The sequence below is a fragment of the Lichenostomus cassidix genome, chromosome 8 (genome assembly GCF_008360975.1).
Source record: "Lichenostomus cassidix isolate B80296 chromosome 8, HeHo_3.0, whole genome shotgun sequence".
Taxonomy (NCBI): domain Eukaryota; kingdom Metazoa; phylum Chordata; class Aves; order Passeriformes; family Meliphagidae; genus Lichenostomus; species Lichenostomus cassidix.
In genome coordinates, this window is record NC_139489.1 from 8991019 (window position 1) to 9006314 (window position 15296).

Here is a 15296-nt window from a genome sequence, read left to right on the forward strand (position 1 = left end):
ACAGTCAATTTTGTTATCTAATTTCCTTTTCTTCACCATTCTGTTACTTAGTACAGACAATGATGCTGATTCCTAAAATCCTTTAAAACCAACTTTTCTGGTCCTTGAAATCTTATCTCAGTCTTCATCAACTGATATGTAACAACATTATCCTGTTTGTTTCCTTCCCTATATATGAGGATGTGTCAGAAGCATTTGAAATATCTGTAGGAGGCATTCCATTAATTCATGTCTGTTTTCTATTATTCTTTTTCTTAAAACCTCAAAAACCTGTGAACTTAAAGAATTCTTATTCATAGTAAACTGTATCAGTTTTAGCACAATATATTTATTCAAGTGTTGTAGTAATTTGTCCTTAATTACAATTCTTAGTCTGTTTTCTCTGTTCCTTCTGTATGTTTGTTGGGGTTTTTTTTGTTTGTTTGGTTTTTTTTTGTTTGTTTGTTTAAATTATATCCTCTGTCTGGTTATTTAGATTTCAGGATTATTAGTTATTTCTTATATCTCTCCCCTCTTGTCTTTTCCCTCATTTCCCTTTTTCTGAATCCTTAGATAAGCAGCATATGATCTTGGGGGTTAATACAGCTGATTTTTAGTAAGGTTTGTGGAAAGAGTAACTTTCCAAAGTAAGATTGTCATCGTTGTCAGAACCACCAACTCGGTACACTTCAGTAGTTTCTTGATCAACTTTGTGTGGTTGGTAAATCTTACTAAAAAAAAAAATCTAGCTCTACAGCTCTGTTCAAAATGAAGAATTTAATTTGGGTTGGGATGAGGGAGAGTAGGAAAAGTATATCTTGACAGGCAAAAAGCATTCAGTTGCACCTTAATGTAACCCTGCCCCCTCTTGAATGGAATTACAGAGGTGTTGCTGAGAACAAAAGTTATTGTGCTCAGTCCTGAGTAATTGCTGAAATCAAGGTGTCTTGTGATGTAAAAGAGATCATATTTGTGATGTACTGGTCCCCTCTGGCCTTAGAGCCTATGAATAATTCGAAGTCAGCAGTGCTACACAGATGGTCCTGAAGGAAGAACAATAATGTATTGATTTATGTCTGAAGCAGAAAAGGAATTTCGTTTGGTCTTCCAGTTATTACCTAGGATTGATAGGGAAATCTTTTTCTTTGTGTGCTGAAGTAAGCAGTTATTAGTGAATATATCAGAAATAAATTACTTAAAAAGAAATAGTTTATCTTTGCATAGTTTGTTTAGAAGAATAAACTGCATTTGATTTATGAGTTACTTGATTTGAGGCTTCTTCAAAAAAAGTAGGTTTGCTGGTAAAAAATACTGCTTTTTTCCTAATTTATTAGGTAAGTCCCCTTGCTAAGGGGAGCAAAGATATTCCTACAGGAAATGCAAATGAGAAAACAGTATTTAGTTTTATTCTTTTACTGAATTATAATACACAGTAAAAACTACTACTTTTCTGTGTAGCAGATAACTTCATGGTTTTGTGTGTTAATTATGTGTCATTTAAGTTTTTGTTTAAATTTTACTGCAGTTTTTCCAATCCCTTTATGTCTGGGAGCAGATTTTCCCCCTCTTAAATGTTACCTGCCTATGTGTCTCATATACGTGTTTATAAACACACATGCAAGCATCTCTATTAAGGTTTCATAAATGTATAAATCATTGGTGCTTCTACTAAAAATAACCTGTAAAATAACCTGTTTCCTGCTTTAGAAACACATTAAAAATAATAATTAATAGTAATTTGCTCTTAAAGTGGTGAGAGGTTGTGTTGCTTGTTTGACAACATAGTGCTGTCAGATAAGAGCAGCTGGAGTTTTATTGCTGAGAGGTCTCTAGGAAGATATTCTACAGCAGCATGTTCCCACTGAAACATTTTCTGGGATTATTTTTGGGAATTTTAAGCTTGTATTAGTATTTAAAGGGAACATCCCCTTCCAAGAAATTCTCATATATAACTTTTCCAGGGGCTATGAGCTATCTCAGTTTGCTGTTAAATATTATTTCTTCACTTAGTTTCTTTCCTTTGAAGTTGTTCTATATTACTGAGTAAGGTGTTTTGTCACTAGCATCAAGTTAACTTTTCTGTTGATTAGTCACTGGATCTCCTCCACATACCTTGAAGGTATAGTCTGATTTTTATGTAATATATCTCTGAACTTCTTCATTTTCTCTGAGCTCTGGGACTATCTGCTGTTAATTTTCACTGTAAACAAGTTTCTTTCCTTCATATTGTTAGCCAGTAAGGATACTTATGGCTACTTAGGCTGAAATGTTGAGATTATGTTGTGTGGTGGTTAATTGTAGCAGATGAGAGCTGTGAGGTGCTCTGCCATCAAATGGCTTGTAAAATTATGAAACTGGATAGATACTGGCTTTACAGCCTCCAAAATCTGCTCTCAAACCATTTCAACATGTGCAGCTTAGCAAGTTAATGTTTTAGAAAGTGAATGTCAGATTCACCAATGAGGGATTTATTTTACTATACTAAAATCTTCCTTAAGCTGAGAGTGTGGTTGTGTTTTTGAACATCCTGATGCTTAATACTTAACACTTGTTATTGATTAAGTGATTTTGTCCAGCACCTCTTCTGTAGTTTATATGAACTAAGTATTATGGAAGGGAGAAGAGGTTCCTCTTCCTTGTAGTACATTTGGTAGCCCAAATTGGCTTCCTTTGAGTGATTAAAAAACCCATGCCTTTGCCAGTACTCTAAAATTTATAGCAACCTTTTACAGGCTGTCAATTCCAACATGCCCACAGTTAACTTCAAGACTATATTGCAAAGATTTTTGCCATTGATTGCACTGTTGTGACTAATAAATATTGCTGACTATTTGGAGCTGCTTTTGCTTCTGTGCTGTCTATTTCAACTCCTTTTCAGAGTTGCAGTTGCTTTTTGAGGTTTTTATCCAGACTCTGGTCACTGTTCTGGAGTGTGAGTTTGTCAGTAGTTGCTGACTTCCTTCCATTCCTTACCTCGGTAGAGAAAGGCCTGTATTTTTATCTTACGGACCCATTTGTACATCTTGAGGAGATGGAATGGGGTCAAGGTGTTTCAGTTTCTCTTGGTGAGTTTCAGTTTTATTTGGTGAGCTATTGGTCTGGGTATTTAAGCTTTAAAAGCAACATGCTTTTTTCACCATTGAGTGAAAGGCTAACTTTAAATCTCCACACTCATTTCAGTATTTCTGCACTCAAATTCTGCTTTTGGCCAGCTATGTCAATCCATCTTGATTAGAAGATGGATGTAAGTGAAGAGCTTAGTTTTCACTTACCAAGTCCCCAGTAAGTCTACCGTCCCCATGGTAGGATCATAAAGATTCCAGTGGTCAAACATATGTGTATATAAAAATTTCTAATGTATTTTCCATGAAGAAAATGAGAAACTGCCCTCTATTAGAGGATTTATTTTGGCAAAAATGTAACTTCTTTTTCAGTCTGTTAAGGATATTTTAGAATAGAAGACTCCAGCTCTTGCAGCTACACAGGCACGATGGTATAAAATAAGGGGATCTGGAAGTTTTTTTGTCTCTCTTCTTGTTTCCTATTTCAGCTAGCAGATGTGATTCTGTAGGCAGAGTAGATGTTATCTACAATGTAGTAACTTTTTTCAGTCACTATCTGGTGTTCAGAGCAAACTATATATGAGAGCTGCTTATCTTTTTGGTTTGCTATTTTTTCTCCAGGGTCCAGATTAGGGACGTTTTAGGAGTGGGCAAGGCAGAAGCAGATGAATGGTGTTCAAGGAGTGTTTTATTCGGCTTCTACCACCTACCTCATGTCCTGCATACAAGTTAAACATGGAGAACTAAAATGCTTTTCTACCTTTGATATACATTTCTTCATGCCTTGGATGTAGGATGTGCTGGTTTTATCAGATCTTCCCTCAGACAGATGGTGAGAGGAGTTGTGGAAAAGTGAGCTGGGGTTGGGATTAGTACCATGTGATGTTTACTATAGCCACTTTAATACAGGTTGGCTGATACATGGCAAGATGGTAGTTGCTGGGGTTAGGGAAAACAGAGGTTTGGAACACTTCTCCACTTCCTTATTGCTTGTGTCCTATTTAAAGTGCAGTCCTGTTCAAGGGTTGGGTAACCATGTTCAGGTACCATGGTTATGAAAGGTCTGGTGTATGCTTGTAAAGGTGTTTTACCATTTTTCTATTTCTCTGAATGCTGATGTGCTGTGGTAGGCATGAGTTTTTACCCAAATCAACATAAGAAAATACATCTGTAAAGGACTCAAAAAATCTCCATCCTTGTGTCCTGAGCTGGGAGCCTTCAGACTGCAGCCTGAGAGGTCTGAAACCCTTTTTTTTTTTTTTTTTGTAATGTCTTACAGGTGTGTTTTTCTCATATTCACAAATGAAGTGTGCTAACAAAGAATCTCCATCTCTTGTGCTGTCTCTTAAGTTTGTGTATCTTCAATTTTGAGGTAGAATTTCAGTCTTTAATATCACTATTGTTTGCATGAAAAAGTATTTCTTTATTTGATCTGTACCTTGGGGACTTAATTTAAAACATTCAGTACACAGAAAGTCTTAGCTCATGTCTTAAGTGTTCTCATGGGAGCACTTGGAGGTATTGCTGCGTGTTTGGTTGTGAGCATGCAGGCAGATTGACTCATTGATTAAATCCACCTTCTTGTGTGTGCAGGCACACAAATAAGCACACTGTGTGCATATTCCATGAACTCCTTTCAAGGAGAATTTTATTTCATCTCCTTTGAGACAAATATATCACCCTGGGAACACAATACCAGGGATTTTTTTTTTTGCGCGTGTGTAGTTTTATCCTTTCAAACCTTCATTTTATGAAATTGCTTGTGATGGACTTCCTTACAATAGCCAGAAGGATGGATTTTGTCTTTTAGCATCCTTTGTCCTGTACTGAACAGTGCTTTAACAGGAAAGAAAGTTACTTTTGCTTCTTTGTGTAATGTGGCTATCAAAAAGGAGTATATTAGAAATACAGTGTGCAAGGCAGCAGAAGAGAGGCTGTATGTGTTGTGTATAATATGTTACAGAAGTGATAGATTAAAAGCCTTACCTCTGTCTAGAATCAAAATGCAAGTGTAGAAAACTTAAAATACATTTTTAATCTAGCATGGTGCCAAAAACATTAAGGAGGGCCTTAATGCAGACACAGTATTTTTGCTCACCCTCTTCCTTCAACAGCCAATGCAATGAAATAAACATATGTCTTCTGGCCTTTTGTCTCAGTTACTGAGCTTGTTTGGAGACTTTTGCATTGGTGTGTTTGGTTTGTTTCTTTGATGTTATCAAAGTGCTGAATTTTCTCATAGAAGCAGTAAGTTTTGGAGGGCATCAATTTCTTTTGTTGAACTGTAGCTGCCCCAGGTTTATCCACAGAACAGGAATGTGTCCCAGTGAAGTTCTTTTAACTGGAAGCATGTGTTCAGTGTCTGGGTATCCACAGAGGCTGTATGATCTGGATATTAGTTTTGCTTGATAAATTAAGGCAAAGATTGCAGACTGAAGCTACAGTATTTAGTCTTCGCTCTTCTGTCCGGGATTTTCTCCCTTGCCATCTGACTGAACTCCTGTGAAGGACTAAGAAATATTCAGACTTCTCTTGGTCTTGTTTAGGGAGGACAGGTTTTCCAGACTGATTGTTTATAAAAGGAGATTTCTGACATCTGTGTAGATTGCTGACATTTGTTAGAAAGCACTTGGTGGTGGAAATATGTTGCTCTGTATTTAGTAGGGTGGACTCAAGTATCATCCTTTATATTTGCAGCTTCTAGGAAAACTTTTCTAACCAGATTTTGGAAGTGCTTCAGTGCTGATAAGGCCAGATACACTGTCTTGAAAAGAAACTTCCTTAAATCTGTAAATGGTCTCCTGTTTTGTGGATGACTGGCTTATTGGAGCTCCTTCCAGCTAGAAATGCTTATAGGAAGTGTGACCTTTGGCTGACAAGACATTCTGCTGAAGCTCACCTACAAGCATATTTTGGCTCAGGAGACAGTGTGTCTAGCCAACAGGAATAATCTCAGCTGTGCTGGACCAGCATGTCAGCTTCCTATCCACAGAACTTGGAATCTCATCTGGGGCAATCTCAGAAATTGAAACCATGTTAAATCTTGCTTGGTAATTGTATTTCTCAGTAGCAGCTGTGTGTATGATCTTTTAGTGAAAATCCTTTCCAACGATGTTTTGTAGCAGTTCTTGGCTTAACCAAGTGGCTTATTATTGCTTGATAAAACAGCTAAGCAGAATTTTTCCAGGAATTTGGATCACTACAGGTTTATTCTATCAATCTGTTTTCCAGAGCCTGAAAACTGAGATTCATTCACACGACATTTAAATAGCTTCAATATGTTGCTTGTAGACTCATTAATTGTGTCTTTATCAGTGTATCTGGTTTCTCTTTTCCTGGATAATAGTTTCTAAATAAGTGGGATTTATTAATATATCTTTATATCCAGCTTTTTTCCCATGAAATCATTATATGGAGCTTTGGTTTTAATTTTTGATTTAAAGTTAGAAATGTATCTCTGTTGCATTTGAGAATTTTTAAACTCTTAGTAACTTGATTCAATGTATTTGTGCTGCCTTAAGCACAGGTTCACAAAAGTAGTGAATATGTTTCCACTGAGACTTCCCTTCACCAAAACAGGTTGGCAGAATGTGTTCAATTCTACCAATCTTTAGATGACAATGATGTTTTTCCTGTTTGGTAAAGATGAGACAAGAAATTAAATTTTTCCAAAATTTGGATAAAATTTTAAATGCATTTGTTTTTTGGAATTAAATCAAATACAATGAATTCTTAATTTGTAAGTAGTGCTTTACAAAGGAAGCATTGATATATAGATGAAAACATTATTATTTTTAATTACTTAATCTCAGTTTTTGTTGAATGAAAATATTGCCACAGCAGGTTAACCTTTGATAGAGAAAAGAATACTTCAAAAAGTTGTCTTATAGCAGAATTAGTGTATTGGATTAGTGTGTTTTCCATTTCTGCTGTGAATAAAGCCATTAACACTGTGCCTGATAGCTCTGGAGACTTTCAGAATGCACAAAGAAATAGATTTCTGCTGTGTAGAAGTCTGGGTTTCTTGATCTCAGCCTAATTTGTCAACTTTACAAAATTGTTCATATGCTCATTGCTTATTAAGTGAAACTCAGAAACAGCAATGTTTTGAGTGGATATTATATTGAAAAGAAGCTTCTTCCCTTTCCCCTGAGTACCTAATAGTGCTCTATGATTCTACATTAAACAAGGGAGATTGGATTTTCAGTGTCTCTCAAATTAAAATTCCCATATTCAGGGAATATTGTTTGAGGTGAGAGCAGGCAGTAGATGTTCTAATGCAGGTCTTGCTGCTTCTTTGGTTAGAAAAACAGATTTCCACAGCTCAGCTTATGCAAAGGATCTTACCTATATTATTTTCCTTTGGCTGCTTGTAATTTACCAGTCAGCTGTTAGACAAGAGAACAGTGAGGATCATTCATTTCTTCAAAAGCAGCTTAGCTGAACTAGCACTGCATGTCTTGCATCATTTTGTTTTTAAATTCAGAAATGTTTCCGGATATAAAAGGTCCTTTCCCTTTGAACTGTTGTCCACAAGATTCCCATCACATTTAATGAAATTACGCATATCTACCTCTCACTTGCAAAATGGAAATTTCTGAACATTATGGAAATGAAAACCAATTTGTTTTTGCTTGCTGAGACCAATATCTAAATGGTAAAACTGCGAACTAGTTAATCTATAGAGAATACTTGAACTGTGCAGGGAAGGCTCTAAAGTGTTTAAACTTTCAGCTTTACTGAATTTTCTCATGGGAGATGTTTACTGCTAGTATTAATTTGCATTTTGTCACTTTAAAGTTCAGCCTGTATGGTGGTAAAAATGAGCTTTTTCATTTTGTTTCATGCACGCTAAACGTATGGCACATTCTGTCGCTTTCCAGGAGAATCAAGGGTGTGAATCATTACTATTAACAGCAGGATTCTGAAAATTGTGAAGTGTAGGTTACACTTATGGAATGTGTGCATATTGGATACTGTTGAAACTTGCTTTGAGCCAAGTGTTGGAAAGAGGAGTTTGGGGAGGGGAAGTAGACATTGCATATGTGCCCTCATATTCCTGTGTGATTAAGAATGGGATAGGAAGAAACATCTTTATGCTTAAACAGCAGAATGCAAAGGGAAGTAATTTTCTGTCTATGCAGACCAACAGTTGATTACTTGGCTTAAACTTCCTTAAAACAGAGCTCTGAGACTGTTCCTTTCTGCATAAATCATTACATGCTGGCCTTTGCTTATAGTCAAATTAGTAACTTTTCCATTTTGAGGTTGAGCTGTCTCCTGTGCTCTCTTGGAACTGCTAATTCAAATTATATTGTAGTGTAGATATATGATTTTGTTTTGTGCTGAGATGTTTAAATACTCAACAGTGAGGTATGCAGAGTCTGTGAGGCTGAATTTTTTCTCTTTCTTCCTTTTTTGGTGTATCCTATATTAGTTTCTTTAAAGAATAAAGAAGAGGGGGGGAAAAAAGCCCAAACCACTTTTCTTTTCTTGTTTTTTTGTAGGTTTATGGGTGTCTGTGTGCATAAAGGACAGCTGCACGCTCTTACTGAGGTAAGACTATTTCATCATGTACATACTGAATATGAAATGTTCAGTTCTTAGGACAGATTCTGTAATTGCCATTCACCTGGAGTGAAGTTTCTTTTACAGTGATTGGTGAGTTAATTGTTCACTATTTGCTATGCAAAGGGAAGACTGCAGAATCAGTCCTCAGAACTCCATTCACAGCCCTTGTATGTCTTTTCTCCTCAGAAGCACTTGTTAGGGTGAAAAAAAACCTCACAGTAAGAACATAAAACTTCACTGATAGTGGTCTAAGTGAGAGATGTGCATTATCATTGAGCTGCCCCTAAATATTATTTGTTTCAGTGACATTGCATTGTATTTAAATCTTATTTATACTCCAGTTGTACATTGGGCATGTGAATCAGTAACATTTCCACTGGGTCATATTATTGTATTCAATACACTACACTTTCACTTTACACTTTCATATTACAGCTTGATCTGGGTCCCCTTAAAAGGAATTATTCCATTGACCATGTACCCTGGCCAAGATCTAGGTATCAAATGTGAAGCTGAAGTTTCCATTCATAGGAGTTCCCACCCAGCTTTATTGGGTTGTGTGTTTAATGCCCCTGTAAACTGCTCGGGAAAAACAAGAAGAGAGTATTCTCTTGTTATTGATAGTGTTGCCTGTTTTGAATCAAAATCAATAAAATGCTTTGCCTGTTGTATTAGTTTGAGTATGGACTGAAAGGAAGCTCATGATTTGTAAAGTTAATGTTTCTTATTTACTTCTGTTTTGTAGGAACTGCTCAATTAAAAGGTTAACCCTTTCCCATCCTCCCAAAGACAAGTCTGTTATTAATTAGCAATTTAAGCAGGTTCCTGGTATGGGGGTACTTGCCAAGAACTACTGTAAAATGAGGAGACTGGGGGAGCTGTATGCCAATTAGCAGGATATGTGTCACCATCACTTTCTGTAACTTACATATGCAACGCTGAGGCAAAGATGCACATATGTGGGCAGTGAATTTCATCACCTTCTGGGGTGACAATTTTGCAGTTCTCATTCTAGCTGCTGTTGGAATGCTGCACTCTGGTTCAGTGTCTGTATTCCTAGTGTAAGAGCAAAGGTAAAGACGCAGAAATTTCAAGATACGGCGTGTGTGAGCACTTTGATATGAGAAGGACAGTTTATTTGATTTTTTTTTTTTTTTTTTCCCCCTCCCTGTGCTAAGTAGAGGAAACATTTATAAGATGGCTGATCAAGTTTTTCATGCAGGCTTTGCTAACATTATTGGTGATTTCTTCTGGATATCAATTAAAACAGAGAGGTTTTGGGCCTTCACTAAACTAAACATTATCCACACACTAAACATTATCATAGAAGAGGTGGAGCTCCATAATGGTTTACCGTACTAAAACTTGGCGGATTTTGCTCAATGTGGGTTATTTTGTTAGGCTGGTTTTTTCCCTTCCTTCACAGCAGTCGTTTACCATTTAAATAACCCTCCCCACCCAAAAAGCCAAGAAAATGAAAACAGCATAAATGCTTCCTCATAGTGAGCTAACTTCGTAGCTACTGCTTTGTTCAGCTATTTTTGAGTTCTTGGCAAGCAAATAAATCTAAGAAAGACTTCAAAGAATTACTTTTTATAGTTATAATTCAGAATAACTGAAGAGATTCCTGAAGCATCTTGAGACCAAAAAGGAAAAGTTTTAGACTAAAGAAGTTTGCTGCAACATTTTGAGAAACAGAATAGCTTTTGTGACATATTGTAGGAGTATAGTTACTAGTTACTGTTTTTCTTCTATAGACAAAGGTGGCCATTTAATGCCTTCCATAGGAAAATCCGTGACAGAAATTGATGTTATAGGGAATCCACACACAATTTTGCCCAGTACCATAGTTGACTTTGGTTTTACTGAGCCTTTAGAAGTTAAAAACTGTATATGTTTCAAGTGGGGGGATTAATTGTCTTTTCTAGCAACAGTAGTGGTATCTTTAATCTTCAAATGTGTGTAGAGTAATAGTTGAATTCTGAAGACTTCTGGAGGTTGGAGAAGAGGGCTGAAATGATGAGCTGAAGGAGTTATTAGTAAGACAGACAGGGTGAATCACCAGTTCAAATATAGCCCAGGAGGATAAACAAATCAGCCACTGTCTCGTGGCTTTTTTCAGCTTGTGGTCCAGAAAGGTGGTCTTCTTGCTTCCAGTGCTCAGCATAATTGACACCAGCCTGGTGCTACAAGTGCTCAGAACTTCTGCCAGGGTTTCACTTCTTTGGAGGTGAAACTGTTGATTCAGAGGCCCATTGGTCAACAGGTGTCTGAGTCACTGCAGGGAGAATCCTGTTGCGCTCGCCTGTGCTGGACCTGTTCTGTAAGGAGCTTAATTATCCCTTCTTATGTTTTGAGAGTACAGTTGATATGCCTATGTAAGACAAAAACAGCATCACTTAGAGCTTATGTCTGAGGGCAGCATGATGGGAAATCATGTTTATTTTATGTATGTATATGTTTCCATAATAGAAGAAATTGAGAACTTGTGCGAAATGTTTGGTGACTGAATTTAGACAACTTGTGCTATTAACAGGCAGGGCAACCACAAATGGAGTTAGAGGAGCCTTGAGGATTTTGTAAGCCTGTTAAGGGGCTACATTGGTAATATGCAGTACTTTCGTTATTGGAAGGCAGAGTTCAAAGCATTACAGATTTCTTTTCTTGCATGTTTACAGACACAGGAGGCTTAAACACAGGACTGGATCATGCAGAGCAGGTTTTTTGCTTGAGGAAGGTGTTGATCTTATGTATGCCTTGGGATTTTCCCTTTTGGCAGCATTTTGTGTTGTTTTAATTTTCCTCTCTCAAGTGGCTTTTGTTTCTAAAACTCTTGAGCAAGAGAGAGTTTCTGTTTATTTTGGTTTGGTTTTTTCAAAATAAGAATGGAATTGTTTAATTATAGACTGCACTAGGACTTTGGCCTTGTTCTGAATCCACAGTCTTATCAGTTTTGATAATCCAATATTGTTTTTGAAGTTCTCAAGCCAGAAGCTATGGCATATGCCTCTTCTGAAGTAATTCAATATCCTTAGATTGACAGAACAGCTTAGGCTGCCAAGGACCTCTATACCTGCAAGCACTAAGTTAAGAAACATTTAAAGAAAGCAAAGTAAATGCTTTAATAGGTATATCACCCAGATGAGCTGGCAGGCATTAGACTGCCTCACTAATGTTGAGCTCATGAGCACAGATTTGCTGTGCTTGTTTTCTCTAAAACCAGAAACTGAGTCTTCCTTTCTCAGCATTCAGCTCTAATCTGAAGCTGCTGGTTTGTTTCTTTAGCTACAGGAATGTGCAGTGCTTCCTGCTGTACTTACGTGTCTCTCCAAACTAATTTCGGCCTCTCTCTCAAGCCTCTGTGTTTTCCAGCCACTTTCCTAATCTGACAACTCTCGTCACTTCCATTTCCTGGCACACAGCAGCATCTTAAGTCTTGGAGAAACTTGCATAGTAGTAGAGGCTCTGGTGTCAGTATGAGATGCTGCTGAGCATTCAGGGACCAGCTTGGAGCTGCTGCCAGGTAAGAGACAGACAGAGTGTGCTCAGGGGGCATGGAGCCTGAGCCAGTGTGGAGCAGCCATGGCTCTATAGCAATTGTGGGTGATTTTATCCCGTACACATTTCCATGGAATGGCTGCATGAGCAAACATCCATTTTAGATGGGAGGCAAACAAATTTATTTGTGTTTTGTAGTTTTAATATAATAGGCCTGTGCTATTATACTGAAGCAGATAATGTAGCAGTATAAAGTCTAGCACATAAAAGCCACTTAATACCTTCTTGCAGATCTTAAATTGTTTGTTGAACTCAGTTAAACAGGTTTATCTGATTTTCTAAGAGACAGGTAAGGCTAAAATCTTGTTATAATTCGATGTATATTTATGTATGCACAGAATGAGTCATACAGCTTGATAATTCCTTCCTGAAGGAAATGAAAGCTCTGGCAGCTGTGTGTATAGAAGATGAGGAATGGAGAGTTACTATATGTTGATTGGGATATCTTGAAATTGCAGTGCTTCAGGGACAATAATTAATTGTTGCAACAGAAGTTTTATGGCTGTTAATTCATACTGGATGATAGTAAAAAAAAATGTGCAAATGCACTGCTGCCACAATCTGAAGCTGTAACTTTATTTGCTCAGTGAGGGATCTGATATGCATTGGAGCTTTCTCAGGCAGAGACCAGGGCTGTTGCAGTGTGATTAGGAGCACGTGGTTGTTGGAGAGGTAGGACAGTATTATTTCAGCCAACATCTGGATTTGCTGTCTGCCTGATGCTCTCCTGAAGTCTTTCAGATTTGGCCCTTGCTGGTGAGCTGCAGAGTCAGACTCATGGAACATCTAATGCCACACCAGATACTTGGGATGGAATCAGAAGCACTAAGTGTAGTTGGGCAGCCGTGGTTTTCAGGTGCTGTATATGTGGCAGTGGGAAAAAATGCTAAAGCTCATCTTAATGAAAATGCTCATGTCCTTTGAAGAGAGAGGGTTTTGTGGTTTTTTTAATAAGTTTCTTCTGTGGTAACTGGAAACTTCCCTTCTCTGATTTCCCTCCCAACAGCAATAATTTAACTATAAATGCAATTAGTGGAGTTTCAGGTTTTTGGAGACCTTCCTTTTTTAGCAATTTTTCTTTTTTACTCTTGGAGATAGCACTGATTAGAAAGAAAAAATATTAAAAGCTTAAAAATCTCATAATTGTTTCAATTGTGCTGAGTTGCCCTTTTGCAAGGAATAGAAAGTAAGTTCTTAAGGTGAGAAGGTTCTTCTGATATATAGCTTTCACAAGCAGAATCTATCATTAAAAGTATTTAATTATTCTTTTTCCTTCCCTCAGTTCTTCATTATCTTTCTGTGGAGAGTCTTTGATGCTAGAATGGAGAAAGCCAGCCAGACATTACTTAGGTCCCCTCTTCTGAGCCTTTATGCTACAGCTAAAATTGTAGTCATACATTGCCTTCTAGATGGCAATTGCACACTTATGAAGGTTTAAAAAAGGCCTGAAATACCATTCCTTCCGTACTCTCTCCTTTCCTTATCTCCTGTAAGACTCACTAATCCCTAGTTTTGTTCTGCCAGTGTGATTCATATTGTTTGAATAATTTTAGTTTTACTCATGTAGCACTGCAAATATTTAACTCAGCTTTGGTGATGGCAGTAGGCCGTCAGCTCTAGAGAACTTGGTGTCTTTGCAGCTGTAGTTCCTATTATCAGTCATTCTGCAAATATTCCATGCAGCAAAGGAGTTGTTCCTGATTTAGGTATTGCCTGTTTACCAGCTGACATTTAGTTCCTGGATAACTTGGATCCAGTGGTTGTTTCTCAAAAAAAAAAAAAAAAAAGCTGTAGTGTGAAGCTGATAATCCTGAACTTGGAGACAACTGAAGAGAAAATTGAAGTTGTGTTTAAGGTGGCACCAAGTAAAAAATTAAAAGGAAGTAAAGGACTCTAATTTTCATCCTATTAGAAAATATTACTTATCTGCTGGATATTGCCATCTGATTTCTAGCAAAAAACCCCAACAATTTAGAGAATTATTAGGGAAGCCTTTGAGTTCATGTAAGGTGAAAGGTTTTGTTATTACCTAATGTGTTCATTGAAGCCATACTGAGTAGAGGCTCCCAGATCAGTTTGTATTCCTTAATATCTTGTACTTATCTAATGCTTGTGCATTACCTCCCCTTGCTCATTGAAATCTTTCTTAGAGGCTCTATATAGTCCTTCTGATTGTAGTATTGAAAAAAGAAAATTCAAAAGGAGGAGCAAAAAAGCAGAGGGGTGGGAGAACTCTAAAGGTATTTTTTAGACTTGGGACCTAATTCTGCTCTCATTTGGTCTCATTTGCATACATAAAGCATCTTCCTTGAATGTGTTAGAGGTCCAGGGCAGTTTATCAATTTATTTGGTTTATGATTTTGTGGCAGTGGGCACTGCTTTGACTTTCTGGAGGAATGAAGTGAGGAACTGTGCAAATTTTCTCTTGGGTGTTTGTTGACAGCTCTAAAGATACAGAATATACCTGTAAATCCTAAATTTCTTTGCTTTAAGGAAACGAGTCTTGATACATAATAGTGTAAAAAAGAGGGCATTTACTTTGGAGTAACTTAAAAAAAAAAAGATTATCATGTGATGATGACAAAGGATGACTTTCAACAACTGACAGCCTGAATTTTTAAATGCCTCCTGGCTGTAGAGTGCAGCAGAAGGACTGTGGTTTAAACTTGATAAGAACTCTAAGTATGTGTAAAATTCTGCAGATTAGATTGATCCTTGTGATCTCTCAGCCAATGAATAACATGACCTGTGGATTAATACTGTAATAAACCTCTACTTGCAGGCTCTATCCTTTGTGTCCATAGTTCAGATACATTTTGTGGCATTCATTGGAGCTACAGCTTGAGTTTATGAAAGAAGAGTTCTTTCAGTGGTGCTGTACTAGTGCTGGAAAGTAACACGCAGAGCTAATCTGAGCCTTTACAAGTATAAAACCCAAGCACCAGAAGAGTTAAGTTTAGCCCTATTGAAAGTATATCAGAGGCATTGAGTCCTCTGCTAAACTATGGTTATTTTGTATCATTCCTGGAATGGACTTGAGTTTTAGAACTGGATATATTTGGGTCCAGGAATATATGCTCTGATGACAAGGATATAGTTATGTGGTATAAAACTAGAAGTAGCTAT

At 37.2% G+C, this 15296-nt stretch overlaps 1 protein-coding gene across 6 annotated transcripts in view; it reads left to right on the forward strand.

Moving 5' to 3' along the window:
* TESK2 (testis associated actin remodelling kinase 2) overlaps positions 1-15296 on the forward strand; it is a 115654-nt gene that overhangs the window by 63005 nt on the left and 37353 nt on the right. For 5 of the 6 annotated variants that reach the window (XM_085067723.1, XM_085067722.1, XM_085067721.1 and 2 more), the window contains one exon: positions 8549-8597. In XM_085067723.1, the coding sequence (XP_084923849.1) occupies positions 8549-8597 (49 nt within the window). Of the gene's footprint in view, positions 1-8548; positions 8598-11984; positions 12136-15296 lie in introns of those variants that run through there. The other variant, XM_085067726.1, reaches the window with a different exon arrangement.